Below are 21308 nucleotides of genomic sequence, written 5' to 3'. Positions count from 1 at the left end.
CCTCCGTCCACCACCAGCCTAGGGCTGGCACAGTCCCTATCCATGATGCCATGGATGGCGTCCATCATGGTGATGACGCCCTAGGTGATGCTGAAATCACCAACTTGCTTCAAATAGCGTTTCAGATGCTCAGGCCCAACCAAAATTCTCATTGGTTGCTTCTAAAGCCTCTCGCTTGTTTTACAAAGCCCGTTCATTAGGGAAATTAGGACTGAGACCGTCCTATGCAAAGGATATGAAAATACTCATAATGTTCTTATATAGAATCGGTGAGAATTTTGTGGACTAGTTCAACCAACTTGCAGACGTTTAAATATCTCATGATATTGGTTGAAACGCAAACACGCTGGTCACATGTTGTGCCATTGTCCACTTGTAATGTTGCTTATGATACACTCCTAGCAAATATCATATGACAACGGGCTCATTCCCCGAATCATCCTATTCCGTCAATTGGACTTGATGATGCTAAAGAGTTTACATCGAAGACTTTCTATGGATATTGCAATGGGACTGATGTTGGACATCATATTCTCACGAACACACCCAAATGGTCTCGCAAAAACGACTATGATGGTAGTCAGGACATTGGTAATGCGCACTAATCTCCTTATATTCGCTTGGGGTGATGCAATATCGCATGCAGCTATGCTAATTCATCTACGACCCACCGCCACTCAATCTACCTTTGCGTTACAGCTAGTAACTGGGTACAAGTATTTTGTACTTACGCACATTTGAGTGAGCCATTTATGTGCCAATTGCGCCGCCACAATGCTTTATGATGGGTCCTTGGAGACAAATGGACAATTATGTTGGATTTGAGATTCCAACAATCGTCCGCCACTTGATGCACTTGCTAGGCGATCTCCTTACTGCTAGATTTGCGGATGTCACTTTGATGAGACAATCTTTCCATTGTTAGGGGGAGATAAGAACACGGATGTTCAACATGAACGACAGGAATTGTCGTGGCCTGTCCCCAATATGTCTCATCTCGATCCCCGTTAAAGTGATGAGATCACACAAATATGCTGCAAACATGCCTGCAAGGATGGACGTCCCTACGAGAGGACGTAGCGCCACCCTACACGGACGTAGGCATGGCGCCAACGCCAAAGAGAGTGGCACTCTGGCGTTACAGGCCATAGCCCCAGCTAGGATGTGTGTGAGGCCCGTGGGTTCGAAGGATACTTTGGCACATTCCAATCCTTTGATCATCAAGACTCAAAATCCGTCTCATGAGAATCATCCAGGTTATGGTTATCATTGGAGGATGCCTCAATGTCAGAACCTATTCCTGAGAATATAGAGCTCTATGAAAATTACACTAGTGTACATGAGACGTGGGATAGAAACTCCATCATAATGATGATGTAGTTGCGCATGCGCATGAGTTTGTTGAGTCCGATGATATCGAACCATGCTCCGTTGATGAATGAATGCCAATGTAGAGAAATTTGGCCTAAATGGAAAGATGTGATCCAGGTTAAGTTGGATTCTCTAACGAAGAGGAAGGTTTTTGAGCCAGTGATGCCAACACCTCCTAACATAAAACCTATTGACTAATGGGTGATACGAGTATTTTTATACGACGTTTTAATAATTATTTCCTCATATTTTACTTAGTTATTTCCTTAAATAAGTAAATTTTAATTTATTTTTTATTTTCTACGTACATTGGAATAAATGGAGAAGAAATGAGCTGAAATGAAAACACATGGCGAAAAGAGAGGAGTCCTGATGGCACTAGGAAACCACATGGCTTAAAGCTGACGTTGGAGATATTATTGGGGAATTAACTCTGATTTTGCCATGGGAAATTATAGAGTTAATGTCAAAAAACAAGAGAGGATCAAGGATAATGATGCCATGGAGAGATTTAAGGGAGAAAAGGCCCAAAACAAGTCCAGATTCATTCATATTTTCACTCAAGATTATTTTGACCGAAAATTAAGAAAAAAATCAGATAAAATCTTGGGAAATCAGCAATATTATATTTGGAAAGATTATGGAATTATTTTGGAGCTTTTTGATTGGTTGAGTGACATGACAGAGCTGACGTGGCATTAATTCATTGGTTGGAGCTGTGTGGTGCAACCAGAAAATTCCTTAGAAATTAAATTCATGAAGCCTTGCCTTCCCCTATATAAACCCCCCTATGCTTGACGTTTAGACACACCACCACAACACACCACAACACACCTATCTCCATTAGAAAATAAACATTAGAAAAATTCTCTCCATTCTCTAGTCTTCAGAAGCTCTGCGTCTCAACCAAAGAGGAGAAGAAGTCATGCAATACATCAAGATCCTATCCGCCATCCACCCTTGTGTCGTCCCTAGAAGATTGCTTGCTTTCAAAGATTTTCAAGTTCTTCGTCTTAAGGCTTCATCATTCATCCTTCACGGTGTATTTCATCTTTTTCTTTTGTTTCCTTTGTTTGATTCGTAGAGTTATGAATTCTAGTTAACATGACGTTAAGGGCAAAGTTTAAAGCCCGTTTATATGTTTTGAAATAAAATTGTGATTTTTTAAAGTTGATTTATATGTTGCTTATGTGAGATTGCTTGATTGATTTTGGATTACAGAAAACTTTTATATGTATGTGTTCTTTGGTGGCCAACTTAGGATATATGCATGTAATTGGAGCTAATTTAAGTAGTGAAGGCTTTGGACAAAAGTCGAAATCAATTAAGGGGGATTGCAAATAGGTGAACTTATTCATAACTAGGTTGTGCACTTTGGTTGACATCCTTTCTTTGTTCTTCATGCATTGAATGTGTTCTTGATTAGCTAGCTTTCTAGACTATGATTGCATGTTCAGTAGGATTGATTTAGGTGCTTTCACTTAGATTAATTATTGAAGGAAAGTAAAATATGGGAAATCGTTTGCTTTCTAACATTTCACATGGTCAACTTTTTTCTCATGACATAAAAAATCAACTATAGGAATAGTGATTGGATTTCATTCATATAATTGTGGTTTTGATCTTTGTTCCTTGCGTTCCACCCTTATATATATGTTTTTACTTTTATTTTATTTATTTTAATTTTCAATTTTATAATTCTAAAACCCCCCTTATTTGTGTTTACTTGTATATATGTTTATTCTTTGTTTTGTTTTTGTAAATAATAATTTTTACTTTTACTAATTAATAATTTGTTTTTGCAATTATAGGTGTACCCTCAATCCCCGGTTAGAATGATCCCTATTTACCATATACTAATGATGACATTTTCAGGGTTAAATTCTGCGCTTCCTTTTTAGCGTATCAATGGGTCTTCATTAGAAAGTGTGGTGAGAAAAAGAGATGGCAATCTCGCCTTATGGCGCAAGGCTTCTCACAAAACGCCTTAGAATTGACTACGATGAGACATATTCTCTCGTAATGGATGTCATTGCACTCCACTACCCTGTCAGTTTGGTAGTTTCCGAATAACTGAACATGTTGCTTACAAATGTGGTCACTACGAATCTCTATGGGGATCTAGATATGGAATACACATGAAGGTTCATGGTGAACTTCATTTACCCACGTCAAGTGGCTTTAGACCACGGAGCGCGTTTACAATAAGGTTGAAACGCTCACTAAGATGACTACTTGATTGGGAAGGGATATGCCCATGTGTTTCCATAACAAGTTTCGGATTCTATCGCAGTTCATGTTAGACATGATCTTCATTGGAAGCCCTTAAAGAGTTAAGGGAAACCACTGAATACTTGAAATCCGAGTTTGAGATAAAGGATTTTGGGAGAACACGATTATGCCTCGGTTTGGAACTTGAGCACTGTGTTGATAGATGCTTAGCCATTTTGACAAGATCAAGCCTTCAAGCACCCCTAATATCGTTCGTAGTCTTGATCCTGAAAAGGATCCTCTTCGTCCAAAGGATGATGACGAAGATGTGCTAGAGGCAGGAGTGCCTTACTTGAGTACAATAGGCACATTATTATACTTAGCTCAATGTACAAGACCAGACATCTCATTTGCAGTGAACTTGAGATATAGCTAAGGTATAGCTTTGCGCCAACGCGACGCCATTGGATAGGTGTAAAAGATATCTTTCGGTACTTACGATTGATATGAGCATGTTTTGTCCCTATAGAGAGATGATGGATTCAGACCCATCACACACCAGAAACGCCGCCAACACTGGCCTGCGTCCACTATCCCCATCCCAAAACGACATATGTTTTGGAAGGTTTTGTTGATGTTGGGTATCTCTCTGACCCACACAAAGGTCATTCCCAAAATGGTTAAGTGTTCACATGGGTAAAGACCGTGATATTTTGGAGGTCTACAGAATAGACCCTAGTTGCTATATCTTCGAACAATGCAGAGATTATTATTCTTCATGAAGTGGTTCATGAATGTATATGGATTGGATCCATAGTTACGCATGTTCGAACAGTTGTGGTTTGAAGGCTACTACAGATGAGCCTACAAGCATTTAGGATAATGTTGCTTGTTTTGAATAAATGAATCAAGGCTACATCAAAAGCGACAACACCAAGCATAATAAGCAATAGCAGACTCTCCTCAAGATTAAAGTGAACTAGGTTCAATTTGAGGACAGTGCGGCAGACTTGCTCACTAAGTCATTGCCTAAATTCCACTTTCGAGAAACATGTTGGTAGCATCGTTTGCGGAAGTTATCTGAACTCCCACGACCGTAGTCATCAGGGGGAGATGTAGACATCAAGGGGAGATGTCTTCATGTATGGTCTCGAAACGTGAAGGGTGTGTTGTGCTCTTTTTTCCCTTCGACCGAGGTTATTTTTGTCCCACTGGGTTTTTGTTACTCGGAAAGGTTTTTAGTGAGGCAACGAGAGAAGCACCGCGTTTGGGCGACACAAGGGAGAGTGTTCAAGTAAATCTTTATTTGTGTGTCTGGCCCAAACTGTAGGTTACTTGACCTAGTGGTAATAGGGTTTTAATTAGAGAGAATCTCGGAGAATATCTTAGAGATAGCCATTCATTGTATGATTACATTTCCTTATACAATTCAGATTCTATGCATTGTAATCCTCTATATAAAGAGGCCTCTATTATCAATGAGAACACACAACAATTTTCTCTCAATTCTCGTTTCCCTAAAACATAAATGTATTTAAACTATTAGTTTTTATTGAAAAAATAATATAAATTAAAAACTAGTTAGAGTAGAGAAAATTGATGCAAATGTACTTTAAAACTGGTTAGCCAAAATGAATTTTTTTTTTTTTTTTTTTTAGATAAAGAAAATTACAAAGAAAACCACGAGCACAACCACCCCTAAACTGATCAAATTGGAAGATGTTGCTCGAAGACAAAGGAAGCTGGAAGGACCAAAAGGAGGGGGAAGGAGTCGAATGACCCAGAGAAGCTAAACTATCGGCTAAAAAGTTGGCCTCCGACCAAATATGAGAGAAAGAAACAGAGGCAAACTTAGTTAAAAGTTCCTTGATGTCTTGAATGAGGAACTTAACACGTCAAGGCACAAAATAACTGCTATTAATGGCATCAATGAGCAACTTGGAATTAATCACCGTCCACCAAAATGGGTGGGGATGTGAGATGAGATAATGCTCCAAACCTTCTATGAGGGCAACAACTTCAGCTAAGAGAATATCCATATGCCCTAGTTTTTTACTCATTGGTCAATAGAGGTTTACCAAAAGAGTCGCGGACCACAAATCTAGCAACTGCTTGACCGGGAGCATGAACTGAACCATCAAAGTTAAGCTTCAAAGAAGAAGGCAGTGGGGGGTGCCATTTGATGTAGGCATGAGCAGCAGGCTGGGGAGGGTACTTTTTAGTTACTTTAGCTAAAATTTAACTAAAATATGGCTAACAAGTATTGCTAAGGATGCACTTAGACCTCGTTTAATTTGTTTGCAGAAAGGAAAGTAATTTTTTTGTCTTTCCCATTAGATGAGAAATTAAATTTCTCATGAACCTTCCATTTGGATAGTATCCTCTCTCTCTCTCTCTCTCTCTCTAAATGAAGAGCTGGTGCAGCTGCCCTCAAACATTGATTAATGAAACTGCCGAATACAAGAGGGGACATTAAGTCTAAACCCCTTATTACAATAAGCATCTAAAGAACATCTCGAAATGATATCAAGAGTCTCTACAAAATACATATATTCTAACAAGCACTAATTAGCAAAGAGTGCTCTACTGGCTACTTAATTTGCTTTGATATAATGGTGTCATACCGGAAAGATAACTCGATTACAACGAAGCATAATCATCAAATACATAGCTTTCCTACTATGTTGCCGCCGAAGAATAAATCCGACGACACTTAGTTTCATCATGCCACTAGGAGGTTGTGATAATTTAACAATGGATCGTTGTCTTTCTAGGCCAGACCAAGGATTAAAATATTTGTATCTACATATCTATTGGAACTTTGAAAAATAGAGATATCGGAAATATCGGGAATATAGGAGAAAATATATCGTTTTTGAAAGAATCAATTTATTGGAATTACATATAAATACATATGAATGTCAACTTCATCTACATCTAAAAAGAAACTCTAGGTGGTTGAAAAACCGCTCGCTGGCCTACGAAAATTCAATAATCAGACCAAAACATATGACCCATATAGTGCGAATTGTAGTGATGAACATGATAGTTATCGTTGAAGCCAATCCCATATAATTGAGAAAGATGAAGTGAATGAGTTACTTTTTGAAATTGCTTCATCATGAATTCTCCTTGTCCAGGTTCGTTTTCAGGGAATTTCTCCTCACTTAGATTCCACTCCTCACTCGGATTTCCCTCAAAGGGAATACTCGTCACCCAAATTCTCTTTGAGGAGATCTCTCCTTACACAGAATTGCATTTAGAGAATTACTCCTCACACATAATCACCTTCAGGATATTTCTCCTCACCTAGATTCGTCTTGAGGGGATTTCTCCTCAGCCAGATTTCCCTTGAGGAGATCTCTCTTTATACACATTTGCATTTAGAGAATTACTATGTTTTTTCTATTTTTTATTTTTTTTCATCAGATTTTACAGATATTTCTTCACTTTATTGGAGATATATCCTAAATATCTAATATATCAAGGATATTTGACGATGTCGGAGAAATTTCGGGGGATACGGTAGAAGATAAGAAAATAACCCCTTAAGATATATCGGTCTGTCAAAAAAGGGATATATCGAGGGATATATCAAAAATATCGCAGATATTTCAATCCTTGCCAGATAAGGCACTTAGAGTGTACACACAAGCATTTAGCCCAATTAGCCCTACAAGATACATGTCGGGACTTATTACACTCCAAAGGCGAGACAACACTAACCAACTAAGACAGCTAAAGCTAAAAACAGAAATAAAAAACCAGCCAAAGACACACCAGGACAAGACTAGGGCTAGCATTAGACTTAGGCCAATAGGGCCCTAACCTTGATCCCAGCCCAAGACCGTTGCGACACATTCAGCCTAACCACTATCACACTTCCAAGACCGTCACGTCGCTGCCTCTTTCGGAGCCTTACCGCTATTGAATCACTGTCACTGGCAGAGAACCAGCAGATAACATCCTCCACCACCACAATCCCAAACCTGTATGTTGCATGATCCAAACCCATGTTACAGCCAAACCAATGAATCTGGAGCGAGATATGATTGGATCCACCCATAAACCCATGCTCAAGATTGGATGCGAACACCCCGGCCACACAACCGGTCGACCCCGTATACCATGAACTCTCATTCTGTGTCGCCGCCACCTTCATCTGGAACCTAGGCAAGAGTAATCCTCTAAGCCCCAATATCTAATCACCAACACAAACAACCAGTCCGGCTGCACTCGACGCATGCTGGTGAGGCCAGAGACGCCTAGATTACACAAGTGCTTAGTTCCTTAAAAACAAGTAGAGAAATTTATTAAAAATAGAAATAACTAAAACTTAGTTAAATAGAAGCCCAAGGCCCAAAAGATAATTAAACCCTAGACCCAAAACAGTTGACCTAGCCCAATTTCCTTCACTGCTGCAGACAAGATGTGAATGAACCTTGAGTGACACAACTCGCCGACACAAGCGCACAGTGATCAGTTGCACCATCACTGCCACGAACCCAGGGACCAGCTGAACCACTGCCACGGAACATGGAAACAACAGCACCGTAACGCCTCCAAGAAGAATTCGAAGTTCCAGCCCTGTCAACGTAGTCTGGAAAGGAGATGGATTCTGATCCAGTCTCACTCAGCACCAAACTCGTCCTCTAGAACCGGAGTCCATGGATGCCCTGCCTCGATCCGAGCCAGATCCGAAAAAACCACGTCGATCAAAATTTGTCAAAACATCAAGCCAAACCGCCTCCCAGATCGATAGGTATTCATTCCCCTCTGGCAGCATCATAATGATGGCGAGAAGCCATCAGAGATGCCACCGGATGAGGGATGAAAGATATTTGCGCTGCCTCCCCTAGCTGGTTAGAGAGAGAAACCCTTGAGTTAAGCCTTTAAAAAAAAAAAATTGTAATTAATGTAATAAAATAAAGGGATATGAGTAATAAATACAAGGAAATAAGAGGAAAAGTGAATTTATTGGGGGTGTGGAATGAACAATTTTCTTCCTTATCTTCCCTTTTTCTTTTCCTATTGTATAGTTTTTTTGTCTAATTACAATAATTTTCCTTGTATTAAGAACCTAGATCTCTAGCGCTTCCGGCGTAGTACCAATAGAGGATTCCCACTACCTCTACATATTTGATTGTATAATGAGTATGACTATTTCTATGTACTACTGTAGGTAGGCCTGGCAATTCAGCCCATGACCCGTTAACCGCCAGCTAAAAACCCATTTATTTCCGCCCAATAACTTAACGTGTTAATGGGCTGCCAACCCGTTAGTTAACGGGCGGAAACGGGCTACACGATGGAACCCATGGAGCCCAGTTAGAAGAAAAAAAACAGTCTAATAGTCTAACCCTCGCTTCTTTCGCAGTCGCAGCTCACTCTCCTCTTCTCCACTATAGCCTCCCGAACCCTCTACCTATCTCTACGCCGCCACTCTCAGCCTGCGTTGCCAAAGAGTTCGCCGATGAGCTCGACTTCTTTCACTTCTCGCAACTCTTCATCTTCAGCTTTGGGGTGGCTCCATGGTGAGTCATGCTTGTTCTGTTTCATTTATGTTTTCTTAGCTTTCTTTCTATCGATCTCTATATTGTTTGTTTTCTGGGATTTACGAATTGTTGGGTGTTTGTATTTTCTGGGATTTGCGAACTGGGTTATGTGTCCTTGACCTTATATATATAAAAAGTTTTAATCTTTTGCAAATTGCAAGCTGGCTTTGGAGTTTGGAGGTCGAATCAGAAGAATATTCATAACTTGTCTGATCTCTCCGCTGTTGATATAAATCTTTTACTATTTGGATCTGGGTTTTTTTATTTTTCTGATGTGCAATATATATGGATTTAAATATATATATGGATTTTTCTCAGGTTTGCATATTTTTCTGTATTGTTCGAATCTCATCCTACAATTGTTGTTCAAAGTTTTGGTAATCATCTCATTCATTACTTTCTGGCTTTTTTGGTTTTTTCCTCATAGTTGTAGGCATTTCCTGAATTTTGTGATAGCCAAAAAAAGTCTGCCCCGTGATAGATTAATTTCTGGAGGCTGCAGCTGTTTCTACCTTTTCATTCTGGATAAATTGTTTTTTCTTGTCTGTCTTTGGTTTCTTTGTGTTTTTGGCAGCCTATTTGGTATGTGCTTGCTCTCTCTGCAGCTTAGAAGGTTTATTCAATTTGGTTCCTTTGGTATGTTCTTGTTAGTTTGATTTATGCCTATGGATGAAACCCCATCGGTTTGTAAAGAATGCTCTTAGTTAGCAAAATGACAACATCGACCAATTCCAATGCTACCTTGGCAAAACAATAGGGTGAACTCTACAAAGTTCTTTTATCAATAGTCTGTATGTGCATGGCTTGTTTTGAAAAATATGTATATACATTCCACTGTAGGAATTGGGTTATTTAAAGTTTGGTTCTTGAATATTTTGCTAATCATGGTTTTTTTTTTTTGCTTTTTTCTTTTGGGTGTTCAAAGTTTCGATCTTGTTTGTTGTTTAGGATTGGGGTTTCTGATATATGCAATTTCTCTTGTGATTTTGTCAACTGGATTGTGATATTGCCCAATTGGGCTTTGATTTATGTTATTGATTGTGTTCAGACAAGTATGAATGATGAGACAATTAATACAATGGAAGAAAGAGGAGAAGCTGTGGCAGAAAGTGGACATGGAACGAGTAGAAGACTTCACGCTAGAGGTGTTCCGGTTAGGAAGTGAAAGAAGACTTCTCGTTGTTGGATATCATTTAAAGAGTTGCCTGTGACTGAGGATCAAATAGAGTGTGCAGAATACATAAAGTGTGGAGCTGTGTATAAGTATGATTCTATTATGGGAACAGGTAGCCTTTTATGTCATCATGACACTTGTTATAGTTCAAGTAATGTAGTGTCACCTCAGTCTTTTACACGTTCTTCAAAATTTCAATATGAAAAATTTTCTGAATTGTTAATCGAGGCCATTGTTAAGCATGACTTGCCATTTAGTTTTGTGGAGTACGAGGGAATCAGAGCTGTCTTTCAATATATTTCTCCTTCACTTAAGTTGCCTTGTAGAAATACCGTTAAAGGCCATGTTTTGAAGCTATTTGATAGTGAAAAGTTGAAACTTCAGAACCTGTTAAGTTCAGTTAAAGGGAGAATTTGTTTAACTTCTGATTTGTGGAGTTCTCAAGCAACTAATGGTTATACACTCACATCAAATTTCATTGATTCGGAATGGAAATTGCATAAGAGGATACTTAGTTTTTGTCATATGCCTCCACCACATAATGGTATTGCCCTCTAGCTGAAAAGATCAATTCATTGATATGTGAGTGGGAGATTGATAAGTGATTGTTTTCGATTACATTGGATAATGCATCTGCTAATGATTCATTTGTTGAGAAATTAAGAACTCAATTGAACTTTAGAGGGCTTCTTTTGTTAAATGGAAAATTTTTCCATGTTCGATGTTGTGCTCACATCTTGAATTTAATAGTTCAAGATGGATTGAAATAAATTGATCATTCAGTTATAAAAGTAAGTGATTGCATCAAGTACATTAAAGGTTCTATGGCAAGGAAGCAAAGATTTTTGGAGTGTATTGTACAAGTGGGAATGAGAGGTACTAGAAGAGGCTTGAGACAAGATGTGCCCACTAGATGGAACTCCACCTATCTTATGCTCTATAGTGCAATTTACTATCGTCGTGCATTGATTAACTTTGCATTAAGTGACATTGATTTTAAGTGTTGTCCATCTCCTGATGAATGGGACAAAATAGAGAAGATTTCTAAATTTCTTGGATATTTCTATGAGGTCACTCTCTTATTTTCTGGAACCAAGTATCCTACTTCAAATTTGTTTTTTCCCAAGGTATTTGTTATCCAGCACAACATTCAACAAGCCATGAGACACCAAGATGGCTTCATGAGACAAATGGGATTAGAGACGAATATGAAGTTTGAAAAATATTGGTCGGATTACAGCTTGATCCTTGGAATTGCAATTGTGATGGATCCTCGGTACAAAATGGAATTTGTAGAGTGGGCCTATAGCAAGCTCTATGGTGTGAACTCTGAGCAGTTGAAGCAATTCATTGATACTTTGTTTTCTGTATTTGATGTATATGTGGAGAAGTGGTCTAATCCCGATAATTCAAGTGGTTTCATGAGTGAGAGTTGTTCTCAAACTGAAGGTGAAGACACCATTTTGGAGGTAAACACCATTATTAGTCATCTACTTTCCATTATTAGACATCAAATTGTTTTTATTAAATTATGCCTATGAATTATATATTATCAAACTGAATGTGAGTAGCTTACTGTTTGATATTTGGACAACATGACCTAGCTTGCTTCATTGTGATTTAAGAGCATGTTTGGTTTTTTTTTTTTTTTTTTTTGTCTAGGAATTTGATGCTAACTACAAGAATGGTTCAACTTCGAATATGAAGAATGAATTTCACAAGTATCTTGATGAAGAAAGGTTGGAAAGAAAGAAAGAGTTGGATGTTCTTTCTTGGTGGAAAATGGAACAATTTCGGTATCCTATACTTTTCCATATGGCTTGTGATGTGCTAACGATTCCTATTTCTACAGTTGCATCTGAATCCGCGTTTAATATTGCTGGTAGAGTACTAGATCAATATCGTAGCTCATTATTGCTTGATATTGTTCAAGCATTGCTATGTACTCGAGATTGGATTTTCGGTAAAAAAGGTAAATTCTATATCACTTGGTTATAGTATTAGCTTCTTATCTTTTCATCATGTGAATATTTATTTTAATTTGCCTCTCTTTCTTTTTGTGTAATTTAGATCAAGACCAAACTGATTTGGAGCAACTTACTGAAGATGTGTTGGATTTGACATTGAACAGACAAGACCACACCAACTAAAGACTTTTTTAGTTTCATGTAATGGTTTTCTTTGAATTTGTAATATTTTAGTTTCAAGTAACATTGGATTTAACCTACAATAGTGAGTCTAATATGTATTTAACTTTTGATAGTTTGATTTAATGATTTTCTTTGAGTTTGTTGATTTTCAAAGCAATAACGAAAAAGAGTTTCAATGGGTAATGGGTTGGAAAAGGATTTTTAAATTTTTTTTAAAAAAAGGTAATTAAAATTTTTTTAAAAAATTTAAAATTTAAAAAAAGGGTAATTGATTAGAAAAGAATTTTTAAATTTTTTTTTTTAAAAGGGTAATTGATTAGGAATTTTTTTTTTATAAAAAAATGGTAATTGTTTAGAAAAAAATGAAAAAATGAAAAAAAAAAAAAAAAAAAAACTTTAGCGGTCTTAACGGGTTTCAACAGGTAACCGGCGAACCCGTTATTTTAACGGGTTATAACGGGTTGAACCCATTAAGCCCGCCCGTAACCCGTCCGTGACCGTACTGTTGCCAGGCCTAAATGTAGGTCCTACCACTACCTCTACGTATTTGATTCGCTCCCAGAGCTTGACTTAAAAACAAAAAAATTGTGTCCTAAACATAAGAAAGCATGCATTAAGTTTCAGTCCCCATGCTTAATTTCACAAATCAAAAGAGGTTTTAATGGAAATATGACTTGATTATGAATTTTACTTATTTTTCTTATATCCCCAATCCACCCACCCACACCCACCAGTAAAAATTTAATTAATATTCAGACTTTCAGAGTGGTAGGTAACACGTGTCTCATTTAACCAGTCAATTAATATTCACCAATAATTTGATTAACACGCGTTACCTACCTGTCGCAGCCACAATGCAACTTGCAACCATTGCAACCACATTATTCCCCATACAATTATTTTACAATAATGAAGTTGGGCTATGCAGTTGATCCAACAACTTTTCCATGTTACACATGTGATAATTAATTTATTTTAAGTGATTAATATATTGGCTTCTTACACATGCATAAGAAAGCATTAAGTTTCAGCATTAAGAATTTCTCTCTCTACATGAAGTAGACTTAAAAATGGAAGCAGTTACAGAATTGGATGAAGCATCTCTAAGAGGCCAAGCAGATGTATGGAAGTACATGCTCCGCTTTGCAGATTCCATGGCTTTAAAATCTGCTGTGGAGCTCCGGATACCAGATATCATACACTCTCATGGTCATGCATTGACTTTGTCTGAAATAACCTGCTCCTTCGACTCTGCATCACCCTCTCCAGACATCACATGCCTCTCTCGCATCATGCGGTTGCTGGTTCGCAGGAACATCTTCACCGCACAGCCTGACGGTGGAGATTCCGGAGAAACCCTCTACGGGTTGACTCACTCGTCTAGATGGCTTTTACATGACTCGGAGTTCACTCTAGCTCCGATGGTTCTCATGGAGACAAACTCTACTCTAATGGAGCCATGGCACTGTTTCAGCCAATGTGTCAAGCAAGGCACCCCATGCGCCTTTGAGAAAGCGCATGGCCGCGACATTTGGCAATTCTTCTCCGAAAAACCCGAGTTCAACCGATTGTTCAATGATGGCATGTCGTGCACTGCTAAGATTACAATGAAAGCGATGCTCACAGGATATAAGGGTGGGTTTGATAACGTGGCAACACTGGTGGATGTTGGTGGTGGGACTGGAAGCGCAGTGGCGGAGATTGTGAAGTTGTATCCCAGCATTAAGGGCATTAACTTTGACCTACCACATGTAGTTGCAATAGCGCCGGAGTACCATGGGGTGTCACATGTTGGAGGTGACATGTTTGATGGAGGCAATATTCCGAACACTGATGCAATTTTCATGAAGGTAATTCAAAAGCCAAAGTATGACCTTGCCAAAAAAAAGAAGCCAAAGTATGAATTATGGTTCTTGTAGTTTACATTGCAATAGAACTCACTACATGGAACCAGTATCTGTTTATCAAATTAACGTCATGTTACTTTTGGATTAAAATTGCAGTGGATTATGCACGATTGGAGCGACAACGATTGCGTCAAGATATTGAAAAACTGTCGAAAGGCGATACCGGAGAGAAGTGGCAAGGTGATTATTGTGGACGTTGTTCTAGAGCCAAATGGTGATGGCATGTTCGACGACACAGGCTTGGTGTTTGATTTGCTAATGATTGCACACGCCTCAGGTGGAAAGGAGAGGACTGAGAGTGAATGGAAGAAGATGTTGGAACTTGCAGGCTTCCCTCGTTACAAAATCATCAAAATTCCAGCTTTATCGTCCATTATTGAGGCCTACCCTGTGTGAAAAATTAAATCTTATCATAGCGAGCAGTATTAATAAGATGAAGCGAGCAGTTATTAATAAGATGTGTGGTGATGTTACAGTGTTTGCGCAACATCAATTAGGCAACTTGTGGGGCACTTGTTCTTCTAATTAGCTTCATGACAAATTCCCAAATCTAATAGGTGTCTAGGTCGGCTGGAAACATGCGCACAAAATTGGACTCATCGGTTTGGGGTTTTCCACATCAAATTCATTCATTGTGCTAGATTCATTTAAGCACTCTAACTAATATTTACAAGTCATATCGAAAATCTTTAAGGTAGTTAACTAAAATCCAACAAATTAATTAAGGAACACAATTGTTGTTCAGTTATTACTAGTTACTAAGCCCGCGCGTTGCTGCGGTGTAGGTTTTTTGCCTGAATTTTATCAATCATATTGCTGAACTTAACAAAATAGTATGTAAAAACAACATTGAATATAATATATTCACTGAAAATATATATTATTGTTTTACAGGTTGCAAAATTGAGAAAATATCACCAGAGTGTAAACTGAGTAAAAGAAAGTATCACCATCGTCCACTTGGTCCAAATAAATTGAGGAACAAAGACAGCCAAAGAAAATAGAAACTCAACCAAGTCCTTCTCATTAAGCAGTATGAAAAAATGATCAGTGAAAAAATTGTACCCTGTGTCACAATACATATATGAAATAGAGAGAGCGGTTGAAAATAGAAACTCAACTAAGCCCTTCTCACGGGATTTAATCTTTTTGGATAGGTAAACTATATTCTCGGTTTCAATCTGTTTCCTATGTGCATATCTGGCATGAGGCTAACTTTCTGGCTGATTCCCTTGCTCACTTGGGACACTCCTATTCCTCCATGTCTCTTTGGTCTAATCACATTCCCGCAACTGCTTGCTCTGCTGACCAGTTTCATTTGTTTGGTGATGGCTGTGGTCCGGGTGCTAGTTTGCGGTGTTTTTATTTGGTTGTTGTTTTTCTTTCTGTATCGAAAAAAAAAGGGTTGAAATTTTAGACTTTGTACCTCATTGTGACATGTGCCCTGTATGTGTTTGGCAAAAAAAAAAAAAAATACAGAGTGACATGTACGCTAACATGCCTCTCTGTACCTCATTGTGAAATGTGTTCATACTGTGCTTTAGTTCCCACAAATAGCATTTAACAGAGTGACATGTACCCTGCATGTGTTTGGCATCAAATTCTCATGGAACATTTAAGTATTTAACTATGCAGGTCAAGCAGGACAACTGTATCTGAAGTAGTGGTTCCTGTTGCTGAGCAGCTTGGGCTTGTTGATGCACCAGTTGATAACTTGATAGTAGCATTGCCACCACTGCTTTCGTGAGAGGCATCTTGCTGAGAAACATAACGAGGACTTAAAGGGACAATTTTCTCATGAGGGAAGACGGCTTTTGATTAGTGATTTTTATTCTGCTGCTTGCATGGGTACCTAAACTGGAGGACTTCCAGCGTAGTGATGGGAACGTAAAAAGTATTTCACCTGATGCGTACGACTGGGTTGTACAAAGTGGACCAGAGCACTGGGCTAATGCATGCATTCTCTTTAGGAGCGAGCAGGTACAGCCACATGACTTCAAACTTTGGATAGTCGGGTATCAGGGGCACAAGTTCTCCTCTGCAATTTTGGTCTTATTTTTTGGTTTCTGAATCTAGCGTGGGGAAAATTTTGGGCCTTTTGGAACTTCGAAAAATTCAAGCCATACATTATTGGATTTACTGTGTGCATGTGTGTATTGACTACGATTGCTAATCTGTGTACTTTTTCATTGATGGTGTCCTATGTTTTCTTCTGTACACTTCTAAGTCATCAATTTCAAATACGAGGTAATACATGAATGTGATTAAGAGGAATTGTCGATGTCTAATCTCCTTGTCTTTTTCTTCGATTAAAGTTTTATTTATCTAATTTTAAAGAGAGTAATAAACTTTTATTGAGGGTCAATAAATCTCCTAAAACTTTCAAAATCAAGAATATTTTTATTTTTCACTGATTATTGACCCTCAATAAAAATACAACTTAATAAAACTTTTATTGGGAGGCAATAGTATTTTATTGGGGTCAATAAACCTCCTAAAAGGCTAAAACATTTATGAGATATTCGACGACCTCCCCGTGGATCTCTGGCAATCTCTCTGGTGACCCGCGATTTCTGGCAAGATCTCCGGTGATGTTCTGGCAAATTCTGACAAGGTTCTGGCAAACTCTCCAGTGACCTCACTCTCGCTCTCTCTCTCTCTCTCTCTCTCTCTCTCTCTCTCTCTCTCTCTCTCTCTCTCTCTCTCTCTCTCTCTCTCTCTCTCTCTCTCTCTCATTGTATGTCTATGTTGTAATCTTAAACTTAAGGATTACTCAACTAAAGACAATCACATATATATATATATAAACACATTTACTGAAGGCATACCAGAATAATTAGAAAAACAAAATACATACCTGAAGCTGTAAATGAGTTGAATGCCATGACGAACAGGTCCGGTCTTCTGCAACTGCTATAGTTTCAAGTTCTCTGTATATGGGGCTGAGATCTAAAGACTTGCGTGTAGAGAGTGCAGCGACCTGAACCTATATATAGAGGATGAGATCAGAAACTTCCCATAACAGTTTTCCTAAATCAATTAGGTCCTCTATATATAAATCATGTACCAATATACATTACTTGATTACAAGCACATTAAGTTTCCCAATACAATTTGGATTTCAGATACAAATTCCTTATTGTTCCAGGGATAGAATCATCTATGCAATCCCGGTTATTTCATTCAACAGTAATCATATACAATTGTTAAAGTCATAATGTGATTAATGTAAGTCCAACTCTTACATTCTCTCACTTGGACTACATTACTCACTCAATTGTACACAATTAGAACAATGTAATAACCACTGAAGTGTGCACATGAAATTGCATAAAATTCTCAAACTTAATCACAAACTTGGTCAAGTTATGGAATCTGGCAGAGCTAAGGAAAAATAATGCTTTCAAAAGCACACCACTCCAAAACTACAAAACCATAACCATAACCCACATAAGTTCAATTGATACAACCAAAGATAAAACATACATATGCAGTATGTATCTGTCATCATCTGCAGTGCATATGTAAATGGTCCAAACTGAAGGATTTTGACTATCAAAATCTCAAACACAACCAAAAGGAATAGATTGTAATTGAAAGTGTCTGCACTGAAGTGTTGATCATAATCAACTCAATCTATCCAACAGAAATCAAATAGCTATTTGCCAAAACAAAATACAGAAATATTCATAATCACCAAATGCTGCAGCAAAATAAAAACTTCTGAATAATACCATGGATTTATTACTGAATAATGAAGACAAAGTCATTACAAAACTTCAAATTTCAGAAAAACAAGAACTGAAATTAAACAACACTGAAGATAAAACTTTTAACAAAAATAATGCTCCCACTGATCCTAAGCATCTAAGGTAGGAAGGACTCCCATATCAGCTACATGTTTCTGAAAAGCTGCTACAGATAATGCCTTAGTGAATGGATCAGCTAACTGTAAGTGTGTATTAACCTGAGCTATTTCAATTTCCTGATGCTTCACTCTTTCTCTCACACTATAATATTTCAGGTCTATGTGCTTAGAGTTATTAGACCTCTTATTATTCTTAGTGAAGCAAACAGTTGCAGAATTATCACTATAAACTCTCAAAGGTCTGGTATTGATGGAATCCAACAACCTAGTCTGAATTAGAAAATTTCTAAGCCATAACCCTTGACATGCACCATCGTATATTGCTATAAACTCTGCCTGCATAGTCGAAGTGGCTGTCAATGTTTGCTTAATGCTCCTCCAAGCTATGGCACCTCCAGCCATCATATAAACATATCCAGAAGTAGACTTAGTCGAATCCGGATATTTACCTGCAAAGTCCGCATCAGTGTATCCAACTACTTCTAGCTTCTCAACTTTCTTGTACACCAGCAAATAATCTTTGGTTTTCTGCAAATATCTAAGGACCTTCTTTGCTGCAACCCAATGCTTATGTCCAGGGTTTGACTGAAATCTCGATAATATACCCACTGCATATGCTAAATCAGGCCTAGTGCACACTTGTGCATACATCAAGCTGCCAATTAGTCTAGCATAAGGTCTGCACTTCATATCTTCTCTTTCTAATTCATTTCTAGGGCACTGACCTTTGTTCAGTTTATCTCCTTTTGAGATAGGAGCCTCTCCTGGTGCACACTTCTGCATATCAAACCTATTCAAGACTCTGGAAATATAACTTTGCTGAGATAGACCCAGCAACCCCCTCTTTCTGTCTCTTTTAACCTCAATCCCCAGCACAAAAGATGCCTCACCAAGATTTTTCATATCGAAATTCTTAGATAGAAAGTTCTTAGTCGATTGCAACAAGTTCACATCACTGCTGGCAAGTAGTATATCATCCACATACAGAATCAAGAAAATAAAGTGTTTGCCTACAGTCTTTAAATAAACACACTCATCAACTATATTCTCAGTAAAACCAAAGGTAGTGACAACTGAATCGAATTTCTTATACCACTGTCTAGATGCCTGTTTTAGACCATAAATGGATTTCTTCAGTTTACAGACCATGTGTTCTCTTCCTGGTTTAATGAATCCCTCGGGCTGTTTCATGTAGATATTTTCTTCAAGTTCCCCATTTAGGAATGCAGTCTTCACATCCATTTGGTGTAGCTCTAGATTAAAGTGCGCTACTAAAGCCATAATCATCCTAAAGGAATCTTTTGTTGAAACTGGAGAGAAGGTTTCAGTAAAATCAATGCCTTCTTGCTGCGTAAAACCCTTAGCTACTAACCTCGCTTTATACCTCTCTATACTGCCATCAACATGTCTTTTGGTTTTGTAAATCCACTTACAACCTACAGGTTTTTGATTTTCTATAGGTTCAACTAACTCTCAAACTCCATTGTCATACATACTATGCAATTCAGCTTCCATAGCCTCACTCCATTGCTTAGAAAATTCACTCTCAGTGGCTTGTTTATAACTAATGGGATCATTGTCTTCCCCAAAATCAAAGTCTGGTTCCTGAAGATATACTTCATACTCAGTTGGATCTATGGTGGGTTTTCTAACTCTGTTTGATCTTCTTACTGGTTGAGGTACTTCAACGTTTTCGTTTTGAGGCATCACAACATTATCCTGAGGTTGTAGATTTTCTTGTGCTTCTTGGACAGCCTCTGCGGGTTCTAAAATTGGCTGCTGAGGTACAATGATGGGCGGTGCAAGAGCAAAAGGTAAAACCTGAGCTAGTGTTTCGGTTTCAAGGATTTCTTCAAACTCAAACTGTAAGTCTTCGGGTTCTCTATTGTAAAACACTTCATCTAGAAAGTTTGCTTTATTTGTCTCGATGATTCTGGTATTATGGTGAGGGGAATAGAACTTGTAGCCCTTGGATTTTTCCGGATACCCTATGAAGAATGCACTAACGGTTTTGGGGTCTAATTTCTGAATGTGAGGGTTATAAACTTTAGCCTCAGCCTTACAACCCCAAACATGAACATGGTGTAAGCTTGGCTTTCTGCCATTCCAAAGCTCAAAAGGTGTCTTAGACACAGCTTTGCTAGGTGCCCTATTGCAGAGATAGTTGGCTGTTTTGAGAGCCTCGCCCCACAGATACCTAGGTAGTCCAGAAGTACACATCATACTTCTAACCATGTTCAGTAAAGTCCTATTCTTCCTTTCTGCGACACCGTTTTGCTCTGGTGTCCCTGGCGTGGTATATTGAGCCTTAATACCGTGCTTTTCAAGATACAAAGCAAAAGGGCCTTTGCTTTGTCCAGCCTCCGTATATTTCCCATAAAACTCTCCCCCTCTATCAGACCTGACCACCTTAATTTGTTTCCCCAATTGTTTTTCTACTTCTGCATGAAAGATCTTAAAGGTTTCGACAGCTTGGGATTTTTCTGAAATTAGAAAAATATGACAAAACCTAGAAAAGTCATCAATGAAAGTTATAAAATAGGAGTTTCCACAAATGGTTTGATGTTTAAAAGGTCCACAAATGTCAGTATGGATGAGTTCTAAGAGTCCTAGGCTTCTGGTGGCATTTTTCTTTCTAGAATTAGTCATTTTTCCTTTAATGCATTCTACACAGTCTCCTAAATCGTCAAAGTTTAGCTCAGGCAGAATGTTTTGCTTAACTAGGATCTGTAGTCTTTCTTTTGATATGTGTCCTAATCTCCTATGCCAAAGGGCTGCTGAGTTTTCCTTAGAGTTGTGTCTTTTAACACCAATAATGGAATTGCCATCTACACTGTTTTCAATAGATAATATCTCCTTAGGAACTGAACAATGTAACTGTAAATAATCATTTACAATGGCACCAGAAGCAATAGGAAGAAAATTCTTCAAATTTTTTATTCCATTACTGTCAATAAGAAAACTACAACCATTTTTAACCAAAAGGGAGACACTAATCAAATTCCTTCTCATAGAAGGTACAAAATATAGTGACAAGCGTAATCTTGACCGGGTTATGCATTTCTTTGATGA

At 38.2% G+C, this 21308-nt stretch overlaps 2 protein-coding genes across 2 annotated transcripts; both read left to right on the top strand.

The window, feature by feature from the left end:
• Window positions 1-11135: 11135 nt before the first annotated feature.
• LOC112199533 (zinc finger BED domain-containing protein RICESLEEPER 2) lies at window positions 11136-12461 on the top strand. Its single transcript, XM_024340538.1, has 3 exons — window positions 11136-11780; window positions 11974-12283; window positions 12382-12461. Exons 1-3 carry the CDS (start codon window positions 11136-11138, stop codon window positions 12459-12461), a joined length of 1035 nt encoding a protein of 344 aa, XP_024196306.1.
• A 1008-nt stretch (window positions 12462-13469) lies between these two features.
• On the top strand, window positions 13470-14869 carry LOC112200743 ((R,S)-reticuline 7-O-methyltransferase). The gene is made up of 2 exons (XM_024341751.2): window positions 13470-14311; window positions 14465-14869. The coding sequence occupies exons 1-2, from the start codon at window positions 13532-13534 to the stop codon at window positions 14762-14764; spliced, it is 1080 nt and encodes a 359-aa protein (XP_024197519.1). The 5' UTR covers window positions 13470-13531; the 3' UTR covers window positions 14765-14869.
• Window positions 14870-21308: the final 6439 nt, after the last annotated feature.

Source organism: Rosa chinensis, chromosome 4, assembly GCF_002994745.2.
Source record: "Rosa chinensis cultivar Old Blush chromosome 4, RchiOBHm-V2, whole genome shotgun sequence".
Taxonomy (NCBI): domain Eukaryota; kingdom Viridiplantae; phylum Streptophyta; class Magnoliopsida; order Rosales; family Rosaceae; genus Rosa; species Rosa chinensis.
The sequence above is the reverse complement of the archived record's forward strand: the minus strand, read 5'-3'. Positions and strand labels throughout refer to the sequence as shown.